Source organism: Centruroides sculpturatus, unplaced genomic scaffold, assembly GCF_000671375.1.
Source record: "Centruroides sculpturatus isolate CEXI.00-Female unplaced genomic scaffold, Cexi_2.0 scaffold845, whole genome shotgun sequence".
NCBI lineage: Eukaryota > Metazoa > Arthropoda > Arachnida > Scorpiones > Buthidae > Centruroides > Centruroides sculpturatus.
In genome coordinates, this window is record NW_019385150.1 from 190,305 (window position 1) to 211,327 (window position 21,023).

Below are 21,023 nucleotides of genomic sequence, written 5' to 3' on the forward strand. Positions count from 1 at the left end.
ATTTTTTTGTACTTTTTGTCCATATATTTTTATTTTTGTTAATATTGTTCTAACAATTTTATTTATTCTTAATCATTCCTTTTTTCCTTTGGTTTTATTATTTTTAATATTAAGATAAAAGGTTTTTCATAAGTCCCTCAGTTGCTGCATCTTGCACTTGGACAAATCTACAATGGTTATGGGAAAAAATGGCTTCAGTATCCACAAGGCAGAATGAGAAGAAAAACCTTGCATCCAGGCAGCTTTATACTTTGAGTACGTGTGAGACTAACCTTATAGGACTTGTATACATATTTTTAAAAATTGTATATTAAAATTTTAATGCATTTATAGATATTTCAATATATATTTTTATTTTCATTTTCAAAATTCCTATTTTATGTAAAAATAAAGTAATATAAAAAAATGTAAATATAATATTTATAATTTATAAAAATGGAAATAGGCAATTTATAAAAAGTTCAATTCTTAAAAATGAGATATCAAAGAATTTTATTACATAACTTAAATTATGATATAACTTAGTTTATAAATAACTATCTGGGATTCATAAGAACATCAGATACAAAGAAATGTTTCAACATTTCTATGAAAGTATTTGCATCATTATTATCATGAAATTATCTGATGCTGCTTGTTTATACATACAATGCACCAACCTTATTATGCTTTGCAGTTATTTTGGAACGTAACACAAATGTTTTCAGTCCCCTTAGGACTATCTTCATGCAGAATTCTAGAAAAAAATATTTCTTCTGGTGTGATTGGTGTTTCATTCAATTCCGATGTACTCTAATTTTGAATGTTTCTATTTTTGAATTTAATTTTAAAATTTTTAAGAAACGCGTGTGCCTGCGTCAGCTGTTACAGCATCAGGTTACAGCATCATACATAACCTGCCATGCCTTTGAAATTTGTTTTTTGTCTTTAAAACTGATCAAAAGCCTTGGCAGACTGCTTTAAAAATCTCTAATACCTCCAAATTCTTAAGTTGGCTTATATGACTGGTTTGCTGGATTATGGTAGCTTGTTGTAGTTTGGGTATAATCTCATTTTTCACTGGCATATATGGCTAAGGCAGTAGTGTTTTTCTTCTTTTCAATATCTGTTTTGTGTTCCCAGATGCATTGTTTTCTTGTAGACCCAATATACACAAGGTCTCTATTGAACCTGTTATCTCTGTGTGAAATTTTATATACCCCTGGTGTTCTTTCAATGTCTGTCTGATCCTTCTCATTCCTTAGCAGGCCAAATGTACAGGCTTTCACCTGTAAGTGATTTTTGTATTAGTATAAATTCCAATTTATCAATATAGGGATTGCATATGGTGTTCGTATGTTATAGCAATACAATAGGGAGATGTATCCAAGCACAAAGTATTTTTAGAGCTCATTGAGTTGGTTTATTTGCTTGTTGGCCAGTCTAAACACCTATAGCTCCTATTATAGCCATGATTTTCTACAATTTCTGCTACTCTTTTTATTTCTCTTTGCTTGTCTCATTCTTTATTATTTGTGTTATGTTCCAAAATAACTGCAAAGCATAATAAGGTTGGTGCATTATGTGTATTTATAATTAATGTTTTGTTTAATGGATGATTTATTTTTGCTGTTTGTTTAATATGAAAGCAGAAATAAGACAATAATCTTGATTTATACAAAATAAATAACTTATTGAATACAATAACATTCAATTTATATTGAATTCAATCAACATTTGTTAATAACTTTGAAATTTATTCACAATTATTATCATATCACTAGCTGTACCCACTATGCATTGCAGTGGCTCAAAATGTATCTATTATAAACATATAACACACCCTGCAGGAGGGAATTTCAAAAAATCCCTTCTTAGTGTACATTCTCTTGACGTATCCTATTAAAATGCAATCAAAAACACAAAAAGCCACATCTAAAATAGAATAATAGAAGACCAGTTCTTCACGGTAAGCCTTAATTTTGTCCCTCTCCCCCCGAAGGGAATTTCGACATCTATATAATATAAAAACACACACATATTCATATGCAACATTGTGTCAAAATTTCAAAGCAATCAGTTAAGAACTTTCAGAGATTTAAGATTTTGAACAAATGAACATTTACATTTTTATTTATATATATTATCTAAGCATCAATTAATTAACAGATAGAAAAATATATTATTCAAACCTGTGAAAATTATATAATCTTGGTTATCTGTACTAATCATTGTTGATTCATTTATTCTAATTACTTATTTATTCATGTTAAAACACTTTGTTAGTACAGTAAGATCCTACTTAATGCTGCCTGAATTAGCACTGATTCGATATAATGCAGTCTGCTTGAAGCCTACAAAAAGCTCAAAATTTACTCTGATCAAAATTATCGTAGCATTTCATTGATTTATATATAATAAAATTATTCCAAAACACGAACCAATCAGCAAAAGGTGGCAATTGGTTGTAGTGCTGTACTTTCCTTAAATCAAGCCTATGTTTGTTTGGTGCAATTTTGCATGTATGCATAGGCAATAACGACTTCACTTGGCAAGAATTAACTAATAAATGCATGAACAAAGTGTGGAAGAAGTTACAGCTGAAGATATCCAAGAATTCTCAATGAGAAGAGTCTATCACTGTATCTTAAGTTGACTAAATTGTCAACCTAACAGCAGGACTAGATGATGTAGATGAGCAGATATTGAGGAGTTACTGCAGGTTTCTGGTGAGAGCCTTACCAATGACAACCTTCAAAAATGGCAGAACAAGAAATCCATGTAGAACTGAAAAATAGATATTCTGAAAACAAAGAACCCAAAGAATTTCTCTACAGATTTCCTTAGTAAAAGTTTGGTAATGATAACTGAAATTGTTAATCAAATTGTAGCGAATGATCCAGATTTTGAAAGGAGTGCAAAAGCAAAACGAAGCATTTTGGATGCAATCACTTGCTTTTGACATTTGCTTAACAAAAGAAAAAAGCAACAAATGAAACTACACAATTTTATCACAAAAAACAAGAATTTCAGAAAAGCCAGGACCTTCATCACAAAAAATGAACTTTACATTTCTGTGTGCATATGTTTGTCTTATTTAATATATTATGCACTTAAAATTATTATGAACTTAAAGTAAAATCTGTTTATTTTTGGTCGCACGTTCCCCTTTTCCTATTTATTCTGTTAAAATGACCCCATTTAACACTGTTTCATTTAGCACTTTGTTGTCTAAGAACGCATTTCCCACGTTAAGTGAGTGTCTTGTATATTTATTTGTAAAAAACAAAAATGGAAATTACATAAAACATAGAAAATAAAGAACCTATAAAATTTCTTTATTTATAACTAGTGTGAGATTCCTAAACTCAAGTCGAAATTTCGATTAATTATAAAATTTTTAAGTCAGGAAACTTTGGAGGTTAAATTGGATCAAGAACATGTGTCAGTGCAGTAGACTTGACAAAAAGGAAAACACTTGTTCTAAAACAAACACATTGCAGTGATAAATAATGGAGGGAATGTCTACTGGGTGAGTGAGGGCTTTGTCATGGTGTTCGTATACAAGAGTTGAGGTGTAAACAATTAAGGAAAAAATGGGAGGCCTAATGACCAAAAAGACACCTGTTAGGTCATGTGAGCCCTAAACCATTTAGGAGTAAACGGATGCAAAACATCTGGCAAATCAGTCAAGACAAATGTCTGAGAAAGACTATAACGGTGTAAATTACGAGCGCAGATGTCAAGACCCTGTCAGCACTTCCCAGGACTTATCCAACCTGAATTGGTTTCAGTCTTGCTTGGAAATAGAAGAATGAACAATCAGGGTGAGGGAAAAGGACACAAAATCAATCAAAAAGGGAAAATTTGAGGGGAAATCATATAAAACCCCCGAATCGAGAGAAGACGACAGAGTTCTCTGCCCACCAAAAAGTGCTCGTTGGACAGTCAACTAGTCGTCCACTTTGTATGCCAACGCCTCACCACCGACTCTCCTCCACCAAGGCCCTGGGGCACGCATCTTCAGGCAATGAACCCATACTTGATCATCGACATCCAGTGTTCCCCAACCAAGACGATCTAGATCAAATTTTGTGTTACTATTATGTAAGTTAATTTTGATGTTAAAATAAATGAATCTTGTAAGACACTTGTCATCTTTGTCTCTGCTGCTACCACCCATGTATGATCCATCCCTGGGTTTTTCCTGATGCGTAATTAACTTATTGCCCCTAAAAGTTGGCATCTTACACTAGCAGGCATGCAGCACAATTACATTGCTAATATACAAGTTATAGTCTGAATTAAATTCCTGTTAGGTTTCAATGTACTGTAGATTGTATTTGTTTTTGTTACAATTAAACTTAGGAATCTACAAGAATCAATATACATCCATAAACTATGAAATGCTATTTTTATACTTTTCAACTATCATCCCACCTTCTATATGCTCTAAAATGTGTTGCACATACCAACCCTCAAAATTATGTAAAACATATCCTCAATTAATCCTCTTAATTGCACTAAAGAATAATACATAGCATGGCCTATGGAACATCATATCATTTTATTAATTATGGACAAATAGTGACAAACAGTAGGGTTCACTTTGCAACTCTTTGGAAACAAATAAATCATTTTGTTAACTAACGGTTGAGATCCTAGCATTATATAATGCTTTTATAAATAACTCCTGTTGTAAGGGATCACAATGATTACCTGCATACCCACCCACAACTGTGTTAAGTAATTTATGTACAGTTCCTATGTTTAAAAAACAAAAAAATTAAAATTAATTGCATTAATTGCTAAACCTAAGATGGATACTTTCGATCAAAAATTTATAGAAAGTAGCAATTTTAATTAGAAAACTACTTTAAATAATTAAGAAAGTAAATTTAGAAAGCAAAATAAAACCACACTGTAATAAAACCAGATAACTGCCATTATTATTATCTGGAATAGGAAGTGTTTTCATCTGAAACAACTATAACCATGAAAGTAATTAGGAAAGTATTTAATAAATATATAACTTCTATCAAAATATATGCAGATTAAAACAAACATGTACAGCAAGTACTCAAAATCATTAATTAAAATGTCAAAGCCAAAGACAAATAATGGCAGCACTTTTCACTTACTGGAGTATAAATGATTGGCAAAATATAGATTACTTGCAATTGATGAAATTTTGATTTTGATTGGCTATTTGTGACATTTTTCAATACTATATATATAAAGGAATAAACAATACAATACATATAAAGTAATAAGCAAATACACACACATTTTTTCATTAAACAGATAGAAAATAAAAGCTTGAAAAAAGTTTTTATTATAATGCTTGTGCACTGGTCAAACAAAGAATTATTGTTCATTGGGACTAACAATTACAGTATTTATTTATCTATCTCTATATATATATACACACACACACAAATACACACACATTTTTTTATTAAAGAGATCGAAAGAGTGTGTATATATATATATATATATATTTATTTATTTATAGAAAGAATAGAATACACTTTCTATCTCTGTAATAAAAAATGTGTGTATTTGTTATAAATAAAACAATATACAGTTTAATTTACTTAGTTTCATTTTTTGCTACAAATATGTTGCAAAAGTACATTTAAACTTAATATTTTTATACATATGATCTAAAATTTCATAGTGATTTCATTAAAAATATTACTACTAGTAATATAAAATATTAGGTGTGCATTTATACAGCTTAAAGTGTAAATATGAAATACAGTTTTTATGTATAATACCATGGATGGCCACAGAAAATTTTTCAGTGGGACAAAACTTGGAAACAAATAATTACATCAATACATTTTTATTTAATTATTTAAATTTTTTGTTTTTTTTTTTACAAGTAGATTATAAGATACAGNCGGATTTCTTTTTATACCTTTTTAACTTTAAGTTTTTAGTCATTTTATTGGTTTAATGTTTTAAGATTTGAAGTTATATAATATCCAAAAAGTCAGAAATGAAAGAAAAATATTTTTTCATGTATTTTACATTTATGTAAGAAGAATAAGGAAAAAATTCTGACTCCATCATTTTTTATACTGTAATTATTTTGGACAATCATTTTACTCCAGATTAAATACCTATCCAATTAAATACATATACAGGTAACCCCCGTATAACATGGTAGTTACGTTCCAAAAAATTGCCGTGTTATGCGAATCCGTGTTATACGAAACAAAGAACTAATACGAAAAGGAGGGTTAGGATCCAAAAATTAAAAAACATGCTAGTATATTTTCATAATTAAGATNTACAGTATTACATTAATATAAAAGCATTCCATGTCAAGGTGTAATGTTACATATCTCAATCATTTTTATGATTATAATTTGTACATTTTTTACACAATCCCAGGGAGTATTTTCTCCATTTGCCCCCTCTACAGATGTCCATGTATAATATAATACCAATGACACACATTTAAAAATATAAGTACTATCCAGAAATCTAAATTTTGATGTGCAGTGCAGATATAGCATAATTTGTGCGCTCAGTATTGTCAAAGCCATTAGTGATCTGAAATGCAAAATCTCTCTTATTAGATAAGGACATCAATTTAAACAATTTGTGAGCAGCATAATGTAATACTAATATGGCAGTGATTCACAAAAAAATCAGTCATAAGAAGCAGTATTAAAAAATAATTCTACTAACAAATGAAGTGAATTATCTGTTTGAATTATTCAGTGGATATTAGAAAAAATGTTTCAAACAAAAAATAATTATATGTAGCAAATTAAAAAAAGAATTTCACAGCTATATTCATCATTGATCTGTAAAGAATTAATATACAATTTGAATACTTAATAATAAAAAAAAATTATTTTTTTCAGTTTTTTAACCATATTATGTACACCCTTCTTAAAGTCAGTTTCTTTTTAATTGATCATATTTATTGATTTAATTGTAAGTTTATTAATTGCATATATATTATAAATATTAGGGAAAGAAATTAAATAGAATTTGAAAATCATATTAAACAGATAGTAACTAAAGAGCACTAATGTATGATTCAATTCCTTCTTCAGGCTTTTCCTTCCAAATATTTCAATTTATTAATTTGATTAATTTAATTGTTAATACAATTAAACATTAATTAAAAATAATCATTTTTAATTAATGTTTGATTGTAAATTAATTTTATGATTGTGCTGAAAACCTGAGAATATTTTAACCATTTTTGCATGTTGAGGCAGGGAAAGTAGCCTATAAAGGAAGGTCAACTCTGCTGTAAGAACTGTGTGTTCCCAAAGTGTGAAAAGAACATAAAGAACTAAAAGAAGACATTTTTAATTCTTTATGTCACTACTATACTTCTACCCATTCAATTTTGTAATCTAATTTTTAAATATGATACAAAACAATAGCATTGACTACCTCTAGAGTAAATTATATTAATTAATTGAAAAATTTTACTCAAAAAAGAACCTGTATTATTTGGTTTATGTTTATAGTTGCTTTAGGCTATTGTATGTTTAAATATGCAAAACAATGAATAACACATTAAAAATTTATGCACATCATCTTTCTATTATTAAAAACAGATACTTTCAACATAGAGAATAACTAACTAATCTTAAAAACTTTAAATTATTATTTAAATTAGAAAATGTTTATTCTTGTTGTAAACAACACTAGGCAATAATCATAATTAAAATAAGTTTATAAAATACCGTTCAATTCTAAACCACACCTCAATTTCTCAATTTTCATAAAAAATAAAAAATTCCAGTAGTAAGATTTATTTACAAAGTTCAAAAAATGAGAAGTAAGAAATGGTGAAGAATTAATTTGTTAAATAATCTTAAATACATAATTTAAAGTAAATCTTAATTGCTCTCACTATCACATTGTGAAAATAATTCATCAGTTGCACTAACACAGCTGATTTTGGAACTGTGTTGGCATCATCATTTTCCAAAACTAAGTCATCTTCTGTGCCACCCATTGCATTTATAATGCAGCATATTTTAAAGGGATGAATTATTATTTCACTAGGAACTTTTTCTAGGCAACAGATACCCATTCTGCAATTTTTGAAGCACTCATCTTCTTTATTTTCCCAGAAGTGGTTAAGTGCAGTTTTGCAAAAGTAAACAATTTTCATATTCTTTTCTTATATAGTGCTTAAAAGGCTTATTGATGCAAACATCGAGCAACTGAAGTTGGCTTGTCATTCTATCCAGAATTATCATCAATTCACAATTCTTTTGTTTCAATTTATTTTTGAGAGTTAAAACACCTCAAAAGGTCAAAAATACTACAGAATAAGTGATCAAATATTATCTTATGGAAGACTGATGGATTGTTTCCAAAACAGAATCCTAACTAATAACTACTGGTTTGATGATTAAATTATATCAGGTGATAGTACACATGGTACAGAATAAATTTATGGTACTTAAAAAAATTGTCTTTTCAGGTAAAATTTAGCTACCTCAAATGTAAGCAACACCCAATTTTCAAGGACATTAAAATGGTAAAAAAAAATGCAGCTATCAATAATACAAAATTAGACAGCACGCCAACTATTTAATAGAAAAAACTTTTTTATCATACAGGCATTAATTACCAATGACTGTCATCAGACCGACAAGCGCTTCCGACGCTAATTATTTTCGTCTTCTTCGGGCCGTTAAAAGGAGATTGCTGTCCAATAACAGAGATCCTACTTCCATTCTGGAAAGATCGGGGATTTATTCTATCCCATTAGAAAACATGTCGGGTGGTCGCACTCATTATATTGGCGCGACAACAAGAATGTTGTCGTGTCGTATTACGGAACATCAGTATTCTATCAGGAAAGGCAAGAATGAAACTGAGCTCGCTAAAATGGTATTACAACACCAACATACCCCGTTGTGGGACGAGGTGGGCATAATAAGACAGTGCAATAACAGAAATATTATATACATTTGGGAGGCCCTCCTTACCAACATACTAAATCCCTGCAACACCCCCACACTTGATTTGCCCCCTTTGTGGATCAGTTTGTATAATTCTCTAAACCAACATATCTAGCTCCGCAATTTGGAGGTGCACAGCACATGCGCATTACAACCGCGCGTGTTTTTGTTTGAAAATTATTTTATGTTCTACTGTTGCTTCCATTCCAAAACGGTAATACGCTTGGAATGGTCAGTTATTTGTAATCAAAAAAAGGAATTTAACCGTTTTAATGGCCTGAAGAAGACGAAAATAATTAGCGTCGAAAGCACTTGTCGGTCTGATGACAGTCATTGGTAATTAACACCTGTATGATAAAAAGTTTTTTTTAAAAAATGCAGCTCAGAATCAAACAAATATAATAATAATAGTAATAGTAATTTATGATAATGTGATAATAGCCAGACATTATATTTTAGTAATTATAATGTTATAAACAAATTTTAAATATGAAACAACTAACCAATTCTTTTAATTTTTCAGCATCAGAATGTTCATCAATAGAAGCAGATTTCAGTACCTTAACTCCACTATCAAAGGTATGCAATCTGAATAAAAGAAAATAAATATAGTAAATAAACACCACTGAATTATTAATTTGATGTTTTAAGTTGACACCAATATAAAAATTTTCATATTAAATATACTGCAATTATAATATATCATCATCATACTTATATCAGTGTAAATCTATGTAATTATTTATTATAAGAATTATTATATCAAATTTTATTTTACATACAGAAGAAACAGAAAGTTTACACATTTGTCCTTCTCACAACACAAAAAATATTATTACAGATCAGAGTCAAGTACACAAACAAAGACTTTGATTTCTTCTACTTGTAAATTTTAAATGAATTTATTGTCCAGGTTTATTTTAAATAATTGTTATTGTTACTACTTAAAATATACTGTCAAAGGAAATTTTACAATAATGAAAATTTTGGTATAAGTATCTACTTTGTTTTAACACTTATTATTAAATAAATATTCAGAAAATTATATTTGTTATTGAATTGTACATTCAGTACTCTTTACTTTCCATTCCATAGCACTAACATATCACATTCACATCCAGACTTGACAGCTGGGTATCTTCGTGAGCAATTTCACTGTGCTAAGCCAACACATAACACCATGAACTCCATGCAATTGATATTCACTACATGATTTGCACTTCATTCATATGCTATCTGACAGGAAGAAAGGAAAATAAATCAAAAGATGGATGATGATGATGATGATGATGATGATGATGATGATGATGATGATGAAGAAATCATCTTAGCAACATTCTTATTCTTTGTAGAAAAAGATAAAAACACACATAAATTTATTATTTTTATCATTTTTTGTTATTTTTTCATCTTTTATCAAATATTTCTGAAAAAATTGCAAACTTCTATTAATTTTTCAGCTGATGCATTCATCCATTGAGTTATTTTGTAGAAAATGACATCAAACCATCTTATTCATTGCTGATTGGATGCATCTAATTTGCATAATGAAAAAGTTTATGCAGCTCAAGTGTCTAATTCACACATAACTGAGCAACTTAGATGCTCATTTTTAAGAGCATGTATGCACAGTGAAGAAAGTATTTAAATCACGTAGAAAAATCACTCATACGTGAAAACTCAGTTTTAGCTGATAGTTTTGGACTAAATTTTTGGAAATTAACAATTCAGATTTATAGTGTTCAAAACTAGAAAGAACTTGCCAATTTCATTTTAAAAATTTGATAATGTAATTTACAACTATTCTGTAATAAATTAATCATCTGATTCTGTTATGTCTTTTGGCAATGAATATCACTTCTCTTAGTATATTATTAAATTACTTTTCTATTGAAGATTATGAAATAAAACGGAAAATTATTTTCATTAAAGAAAAAATGAACCAAAAATTACTCAAAAGCACTCAAACAGCTACTTTCCTTTCATATTTTTATTTATTTATTTCTTCCATTAAAGCTTACAGCTATTCTGTAATAAATTAATCATCTGATTCTGTTATGTCTTTTGGCAATGAATATCACTTCTCTTAGTATATTATTAAATTACTTTTCTATTGAAGATTATGAAATAAAACGGAAAATTATTTTCATTAAAGAAAAAATGAACCAAAAATTACTCAAAAGCACTCAAACAGCTACTTTCCTTTCATATTTTTATTTATTTATTTCTTCCATTAAAGCTTACAGCATCAAATAATTTTCAATTTTAATAAAGAAATAATTTTAAAAAATTGAAAATTATTTCTAATTGCTAAAATTTACAGCTCTTGCAGAATGTTCTATCCCTACTATAATCTATTCATTATATGAAGGTCTCTTTTCAAATTAGCAATTTAATATTAAACACTTACATTTATTTCTCAATATAATTTAAATTACAAAAACATTTTATTGGTGTGTGAAGAAACTTCAATAGTCCAAAAGCAATATGAATACATCTAATAATAAATTAATTTAGCAGTCTACAAAAATATGTTGTAAATAAATACAACAATTCATAAGTCTATAATATTTCAGTTTTAAAGTAAAGTATCAATTGAAAATTAAAACAGTGATTTGAAAATAAATAACTGAAAATAGATAACTTCATTCAGAAGCATTGCACATTGAAGCTAAAATACACTCCAATAATATATTTATAACTTTACAGTCGACCCCCCTATAACACTGTTGATTTTTTAGTTTTATATGAATTCCATGTTGTATGAGTCACTTAGATTTTACAAATACGTGTGCCGGGCTGTGAACAGCTCACATATTTGTAAAATCTAAGTGACTCATACAATGTGGAATTCATATAAAACGGAAAAATCAACAGTGTTATAGGGGAGGTCGACTGGGTATTTGCATTTAGATGATTTTAATCAAAATTGCTTAACTTGTAAAAAATAAACTGTTATAAATCATACATATATTTTAAAATAAACTTTTTTCAGAGTATGATTTTGATAAATATATTAGATTTAATCTAAATAAAATTATTTGAACTTGTTAATATACTTAATAATAATATATTTAATTATTCTACTTAAAAATCTTAATTAATTAATGAAGACAAGAATACGAGGTCTGTTCAAAAAGTATCAGACCTTTGGTCGGCAAAAATACATTTATTGATTTTGAAGTACAAAACCCTAATCTCCTTCAAACTACAGTCTCCTTGGTAGTGTATACACTTCTCCCAGCGTTCCTGCCATTGCTGGAAACACTGCTGGAACGCATCTTTTGGAATGGCCATCAGCCGGTCCGTCGAATTCCACACGATGTCTTCTCTCGACTAAAATCGGGTTCCTTTTAGCGGCATCTTCAGCTTGGGAAATAGCCAAAAGTCACACAGAGCCATGTGGGGAGAGTACAGTGTGTGACAAACCACAGGATTGTTGTGTTTGGCGACGAAAGCCCGAATCAGATGCGCAGAATGGGCGGATGCATTATCACGATGGAGCTGGCAAGTTTTGATTGACAACAGATCCGGTCGTTTGCATTGCCCAGCATTGGAAAGACGATGAAGGACCTCCTGGTAGTACTCCTTTGCGATGGTTTGGCCTTGTGGTGTGTACTCACGATACACCACCCCACGAAAGTTGAAAAAACTGTCAACACGACCTTGATATTGCTGCGGACCTGCCACGCTTTTTTTTGGCCTCAAGGATCGTCCCCGAAAGCCTGCTGAATCTTGCGAATGGTTTACGCTCGGGTATCACCAAGGTTTTTGGCAAAATTTGATGTAATATCGCTGCTCACATTGTTCAGTCATTTTCCAACTTAGTGGAATCCGATGAGAGCTCGCTACATGTCCTCACTCATAGGCTGACTGCCAACAACTGACGCTTCCTGCAGGCGGGAAAAAATTCAGGGCTGTGCATGAATGTCCCCTCCACAACTCCACCAAAAGAGGCCTCCCATGAATCATTGGTTTACGCAGAAAAAATAAAAGTCCGATACTTTTTGAACAGACCTCATAAAATACAATTTAAACCAGTCACAAGCAACATGCAGTCCATAGATGGCATATGGTCCTTGAGGTCCTAATATGCACTCCAGGGAATTTGTCAATGTAATTTTATTTTCCTGTTTTCTGTCTCATGCTATTATAGAACCTTAATTATACTGATATTTGTTATGAAGAACATTCAAACTAAACTTGACCAGTAAAAAGATGAAAATAAACTATATATTACTAGTTTGCATATTATTAACACAACAAATATGTTGGTACTCAGCAGACTTAAAATTAAACCTCTAACTCCATTTAAAATAATGCATGTGACTCATCAGAAGCCTACAAAGTACACTTGTGGCATGCATCTAGAAAAGACTGCTCATCATTGATTGAAACTACAGTAAGAGGATGTCCTTAAATTATGTCTGCATTTTTCTTGTAAATTTTACTCCCTCTCTTATCCCAGTTTGTCCAAGTTTTCATAACCTCCTCTTTCTCTTCAGACATCTAATAAAATTCAATCCCCTTAAAACCTTTATCACCTTACGAATGATACATACCATACGTTGAAACGAATTATACAAAAAATTTTAAACAAACTGTATAAAATTTAAATGAAATAAATGGTTGTCCACTGAAGCTCAACCCCTTCCCTTTTCCAAATGATTGTAACCTCTTCCCCTTTCCAGTGTGGATGTAATTTAGGGACAGCCTCCAATGAGCATCAGTTCAAAGATATTTTTCTCTTAATAGAAATGTATTCAAGGATTGATTGTAAGCACATTATAAACTTAATATTTTTTTCAGTTTTGAGAATTAATCATCATATAATGTATTGACTATTAAAATAACTTATCTGCATATTATAATAATATGGTGTTAAAACTAAATGTCACTTTTAAACTAAAATGACTACATAATATAATATTGTCATGGCTTTAAATAAAAATAATGATGAAATACATTTTAATGTATAATACAGTATAAAAATAGCCTAAGACATTTGATAAATGTCAATGAAAAATATAATTTTACAAAATAAATTATAGAACTAATATAATTTTTAACCAAAAATTATTAAATACTAGCTTACCCATCGCGCATTGCTGCAATCTCAGAAGAAACGAAATTCAAGCAAACTCGTTATGATAAAATTCAATTTACATTTTATTATTTTTATTGAAACTTATTATTATTATTCATTTTCATCGGGAAAACATTTCAAAGTGTCGTTTCAATTCTATTTATTTATTGGAGTGTTTGTGGATACACGATATTTTTTGTTTTTCCCTCTGGTGTGTACACGAATAANACAACTATATGTGTTAGATTTTTGCCAACCACATTTATGTAAGTGTTTTTGCTCATCACGCCATTGTCCCAGATTGACTGAATGATCCGAATCTTCTGTGTCGACAAAACCTGTTGGACAGTATGTTGTGCTGCTTTCGGTTAAAAAAAAATTATGTAACACGAGGGAAGCAGCAACAATCAAAGTGATTAAAAAAAATTATTATAAATATCGTAAATAACAGTTTACAAATGCATATATACAGATATTTTTTGAAGGGGGGAAATGGTCTTCATAATTTGAAATCGATCGAACACACTGTGCGCGAATGCTCGTGTAAACGCGCGCCATCTATCGTAGGATAAATGTACTTTGCGGGAGTGTATTAAAAAATTAAAAAACTTTCCAAAGTTTCATGGCAATCGGATAAACAATGTGGTAATGCATGAAGGACAGACAGACACACACACACACACACACACAAACATACATTCATTTTTATATATATAGATAAGAATTCATCAGAAGAATTAGGAAAGGATTCTCTTTCAGGAACTCCTAATTCTTCTTTCTGAGGAATTTTTTAAACATTCTCAAAATGAAAAACTAGAGACTTGCTACAACTCTAGATCCTACATTTCATAAAATCAATCTAAAAGTTTTTAATTATCAAACATAAATATCTTTTATTTTATTACATACTGAATCTTTTAAAACTGTTTGTAGGAGAGATTTTAAGAGAGATGTTTCCTCATCACAAAGTGACAAAGAAACAATGAAAACTAAGAAAAGATATAATTAAAATGTAAAAACTACTGAAAATTATTTATGAAAAAAGAAATGCTATGCACTTATGAATTTCTTAATTTTGTATAGATAAAAAAAATATAATTTTGATGAACCTCAAAATTATTGTAGATAAATACAATATTAATTTTTATAATAAATGAGAAATTATTTATGGTGATATTATCACAATGCCAGGGTATAATTTTTAATTTATTTAACTTAAAATATATACTCGTTGACTCAAATTAGTAGCTTGCCCCTGTACATCATACTTTTCCTTTAACAATAGAGTCATGCTGGTCATCTATCTCAATGTTCCACAACCTTCTTCTACTCGCAGTACACATATGACTCGACATGACTCAACACGGCACATCAAAATGTTATTCCCCTCAAAAATGTATGATATGATACTACAGTAGAGCATCAATTATCCGAATCAATTGGGAATGGGGTTGTTCGGAAAATCGATATTTCGGATAACCGATTATGTACGAAAAAATATATTAATTTATCCCATGTTGAAAGTTTTCTCCGTTGTGTGTCGTTTCGCGTTGAATTTTCGTCAATGTTAAGCCTAACAAAGACTATTGTATCGTAAAAAATTATTTTTTTATTTTGTACAAACAAAATAAATATATTGAAAAATATAAAAACAATAAAAATTATACTTCAGAAGTTAATTTAGTATCAAAAACGTAAAATATTTGAGTAGCCCAAGACATAGCCAAAACTTGCAGTGTCACAGCACTGGCGAAAATTTAAATTTGCCAACTGGAATTCTTTCAGATAATTGACTTTCGGATAATCGACGCTCTACTGTATTAATAGAATTTTGTAATGCCATAAACCTATTATTATTATTGAGTTTTGTGAGTTACACTCGGTTGACACCAATGTACTATGCCAGACCAGAGTCAAGGCATAGTAACTGCAAAACAAGACAAAAATTAAATAAGTGTGTCAGTGTTTATCTGTTTTCAGGAATTTCCTAACAATATGACAGGTATTCAATATACTGTAGTGTAACGTATGTGTTTCTATTCAATTTTAATGTTCCCAGGCTTTTGTGTAGCATGTGTGGTATAACATCTGTAGAGGAGAGAATGACAGGTACAATAAGCACCCTATCCATCCTCCACAGATGCCTTATTTCCTGGGAGAGTTCTGTGTACTTGCTGATTTTTTCAGTGCATGTGTTTTGTATATTGTGAGTGTTTGGAACAGCTATGTCTATAACTTATGTGATTTTATTGTGTTTGTCAATGAGTGTGATGTCTGGTCTGTTGTGGTAAATTGTTTTATCTGTGATTATGGCTCTGTCGTAGTACATTTAGTGCGTGTTATTTTCCAATACTGTCTGTGGAATATACTTGTAGTATGGTTCATGAATGTCTACCAAGTCGTGTTTCTTTGCAAGCTCTTGGTGTATTATATTTGCTACTTGATTGTGTCTGTGTAAGTAATCTGTCTGTGCCAACAGCTTGCAACCAGAAGTGATGTACTGCATAGTTTCTGGCATGATGTGACATTTTCTGCATGTGTTGTTTGTGAGTGTTGTATCTTTATGTGTTTTCTGTAGTTTTTAGTATTTATGACCTGATCCTGTATGGTAATCATGAATCTTCCGTCTCCCCAAAGAGGCATCCTCAAGCTAACCTGCTGTTTGACACAGTTTTGCCAACAAAATCCTGGGCCAGGTCACAGAGATGTCTGTCATGGAGTGCCTTTCGTACCCATGATTGCTTAACAGTGACTATGCTATTTATATGTTGTGTTGTGTCCATACATTGTGAATGTAAATGTAATGGTTATTATTTGAGTCTGCTAGAGTTACTGCTTTATGTAACTATGATACTTCTTGTTTTTTGTAGAAAAACTCTCACAATGTCTGTATTTGTTTGAAGTGGAGGTTGACTATGTTGATCAGGCCATGTCCGCCATCTTTACATGGAAGTGTTAATCTTTCTATGGCAGATTCAAGATGATGATGTTTATACTGAGTAAGTGTTGTTCTTGTTTTCATTTGGAGTTGCTCAAGATCTGTGTGAGTCCAATGTTGTTTATGCTTAGTAAGTGTTCTTGTTTTCATTTGGAGTTGCTCAAGATCTGTGTGAGTCCAATGTATAACTCCAAAAGAACAAGTGAGTACTGAAACAACATATGTGTTTATTGCTTTAACATCATCTTATTTCATCGGTGAATGAAATACAAGCATAAGAAACACAATGACTGTGATAAAAATATATAAATAAAACTTGAAATTAATAGAATATATAAAAGTTCACGTCACACCTTTCAACTTGTGACGGCACACCGGTTGCAGAACACTGATCTAACTCCTTTCAGGGAAAAATTTTTTTAACTGAGATAACATGACTTCTGGTTTGCATTGGAAGTTCATATACAGTTAATCAGGACCTCCTGCCCTAAGGTTTCCACATCTGGTCTCATCTTTCATCTATCTAAATCAATTCTCAAGATTAAGGAAAGACAGACAGTGGAATTTATAGGTCTACAATTTTTTCATATTGCAGCCCAATAAAACAAATTAATTACTAAACCAATTATAATTGTTTATTATTCTTTAACTATTGGAGATTTCACAATATAATTAAGAAATTAAATGTTCAAATATAACTGAATTTAATACCATAAACTCTTATAAAAGTATGAATAGTTTAAAGTTGTTATATAAATGAAAATTTAATTGTGTAAAGTTTAGAAATACATCCAGCTTTACTTTCTTTTGATATATAATAACTAAAATTATATTGATATTTAAATTCAGTTCTGATAGTTGTCTGAGAATCACCAGATATTTTACAGTAATTATATGAGTAATTCTTTTCAGATATTAATTACAGAAATTAAATATATTTCTTATAAAATTCTTAAGTTTAACTGCTTTATTGAAGTAAACACAAAAATGAATATAAGTTGACAAATTAAAAGCCTATGAATATAAATTCTCAAAAGTAAATTAAATAGTATTGATCACAAAAATACTTACTTTATTGGCAAATTTAGAGTTTCTAACATATTACAGGCATTTACTAAATCTTCAGGTGATATGAGCTATAGAATATATAAATTTTTGAATTAATTTGAAATATGTAGCATGCCAATTATGAACAATATTTTTAAAAGCAATTTTAATTGATGTAATTACAGACATTTTTTAATATTAGGTTTAAAAACAAAATTATATTAAGTACAATTTCAGTTTTGTGTTTCAATCAATTAATTAAAAATTCCATTTCATTTCTGATTATGATTATTTAATGATTTCACTTCTATATACATATATATCTCATATGATTTTTTATAACAGTAATGATAACTTGGCATAATTACATAATATTTAAGTCTGAACTTGATAGAAGTTAAAAATTGTATTAAAATATATTTTAAAACATGAATATAATTGAAGAATATACTAATTCAGTGGTTCTTAACCTTTTAATGATGAGGGACCATTTATCAAAATTTTTGTCTTGCCATGGACCACGAGCTGTTTGGAAGTAATATAGGTTCTTATAAGGTTGTTCTATAAATTAAACATGTAGAAAATTATTCGGAACCAAGAGTATTATATTATTTACGAAAGTGTTACATTAATTATATTATTTTAGTGCGATTTTTGTGACTGCTTACTGTTTACCAACTGCTGAATTCTTGGTTCAGTGCTACTCAAAGCAAATGCATGTCAGCACTGGCATCCAACCAATTTTGATGTTTATTTTTAATTATCAAAAGTACTGAGAATCCTTGCTCGCATAAATATGTTGAAAATAAAGTTAGGTACTGTAAAGCAATTTCTCGAATTTTAGGGAAAGCAATAGCTTTTTGGCTCCAAAAATCTTTAAGATTAATTCTTGTCTCGAATGTATCCTTGCAGTTACTATCATGTTGCATTTCAATTAACTCTTTTTGTATTTCATCCGGCACCTCAGAAATGTTGACTATGAAAGGATTGCAAATCAATTTCCAAATACCTTTGTCCTTGCAGTCAGGAAAATAGCAATTGAATTCATTTTTCAAGCTTTGCAAATGGAATGTAATGTAATGTTCTTTTGTATTTGTCCTTTAATCTCAGCACACTGTCAATCAATAATTGGGTTCAATGTATCAAACGCAGAAAAATTCTCTCTTTCAATTTTGCTAATCCATAGGTCGATTTTAGCGATAAACATACTGATTTTACCTTCGAATGCAAATTTATTGCTAGTGCCTTCCAATTTCATATTTTCTGACTGCACACAATACCCCAGCCCAGTCCACTATCTGCTCTAATCTTGATGTACTGCACATTGTCATCAACTCATCGTCATTTATTTAATAATTTTGGGATAACTTTGCAGACCAATTCGAGTGCTTTCAGGGACTACCAGTGGTCCACAGACCACAGGTTAAGAACCACGGTACTAATTAATCAAAAAACACAGTAATACATTTTCTGTACATTTCTTGCTTTTGAGCACTCTAAAAACTTAAAAAATTATTTTAAAATGATTTAATTATATTTCACATTACATAATTTTTATTTACCTCTAGTCCCCTGGCTCTATTTATTCTACAATAAACATCTGTTAATGACAAAATTCCTCCAGCATCCTATAAATAAAAAGAAGTTGATTGATTTTTTTCTAAGACATATTTATCATTTTTAATAAAATATTTTATAACAGTTTATGAAATATTAATAACATTTGGCTAATTACAAATTATTAGTTTAAATATTAATTAAAGTAAAACCAAATTAGTATTCTATTTAAAAGAATACTACAATTCCTTAATCATTTATAAACAAATGATATATACCCCGTTTTCTTGATTCTAATGCACACTTTTTTGGACTTTTACTGTCTCTAAAATTAGAATATACCTTAGAATCAACACAAAGTTAATATAGCCTCATTCACATCATTTAATCCTCACTCTGCTTGGAAATTTGCATGTATTACATCATCAGTATAGATGTGATACATGTTCCACTTCCTAATTCAGTTTTTATTTTGGTTTTGAAACTCAAATAGTATAATTATGATTTGGTATCTTTTGAATTATAGCAAGCTAAGTGAATAATGTCCAACAGATGTGTCTCCTATGAAGTTTAAGCAGAGAGTAATTGCCTATTCTGGAGAGCATATATGCAGATATTTCAGTGTGATACTGTTTATCTGGAAAATTTTATGCTAGGGTATATCAATGTAAAATCTCTTAAAACATTGACTGTAGGTAATTTTGTCTATGGTTTTATGTTAGTCAGCAGATCTTCTGTACTTGATAATGGAGACAGTCATAAATAAATACATTCAGAAATGTGAACTTTGTGAAGCATTGTAAACATCACAATAAACGTTTTCAAAAATTCATTTATTACTGTTTAAAAATAACAACTTCAGAGAACTGTGTGTTTGATAATATAGCACATGCATTACAGTTGCAATCTACCTTTATTAAGGTTTTGATATCTTGAAAAATGGGTGCATGTTTGATTTGATGGCACATAAGAATCAAGAAAATGTAATAATTTATAAATATTTAATACATAATTATTAAAATAATTAAACCATTTTCCATAATTACCATTCAAAAGTATGTATATATTTCCAAGAAACTATTTATGCACAATAACAATTTTATTCTAATACAGCTTTATGATAAAAGGAATAAAGTTATAAATAATTAAATTTTTTATATTATTTAAATATAAAACTATTTATAAAATAAAAAATATAGAATGTAAATCTGTCTCTGTAATCCAAAAAAACACACTTTGGTAGACGTATCTCACAGCAATTAGCTGAATTAGTTATGATTGATATTGATAAAAAAATAAGTGAAATACATGGCATAAAATTAATAATGAGATATGTGGATGACTATTTGATCATATATAATAGTAATTTAACTAATAAAGAAACTATCCATAACTTTATAAATAATATAAATAAGGACATTCAGTTTGATATTGAAGAAGAAGTAAATAAAAAAATTAATTA

The 21,023-nt window shown here is 29.6% G+C and overlaps 1 protein-coding gene across 1 annotated transcript in view; it reads right to left on the reverse strand.

The window, feature by feature from the left end:
* LOC111635483 (vacuolar protein-sorting-associated protein 36-like) overlaps positions 1-21,023 on the reverse strand; it is a 73,308-nt gene that overhangs the window by 24,960 nt on the left and 27,325 nt on the right. Inside the window, exons 8-10 of the mRNA XM_023380450.1 lie at positions 19,567-19,632; positions 18,029-18,093; positions 9,437-9,521 (exon numbers count right to left, since the gene is read on the reverse strand). Coding sequence (XP_023236218.1) covers positions 9,437-9,521; positions 18,029-18,093; positions 19,567-19,632 — 216 coding nt within the window. The remainder of the gene's footprint in view (positions 1-9,436; positions 9,522-18,028; positions 18,094-19,566; positions 19,633-21,023) is intronic.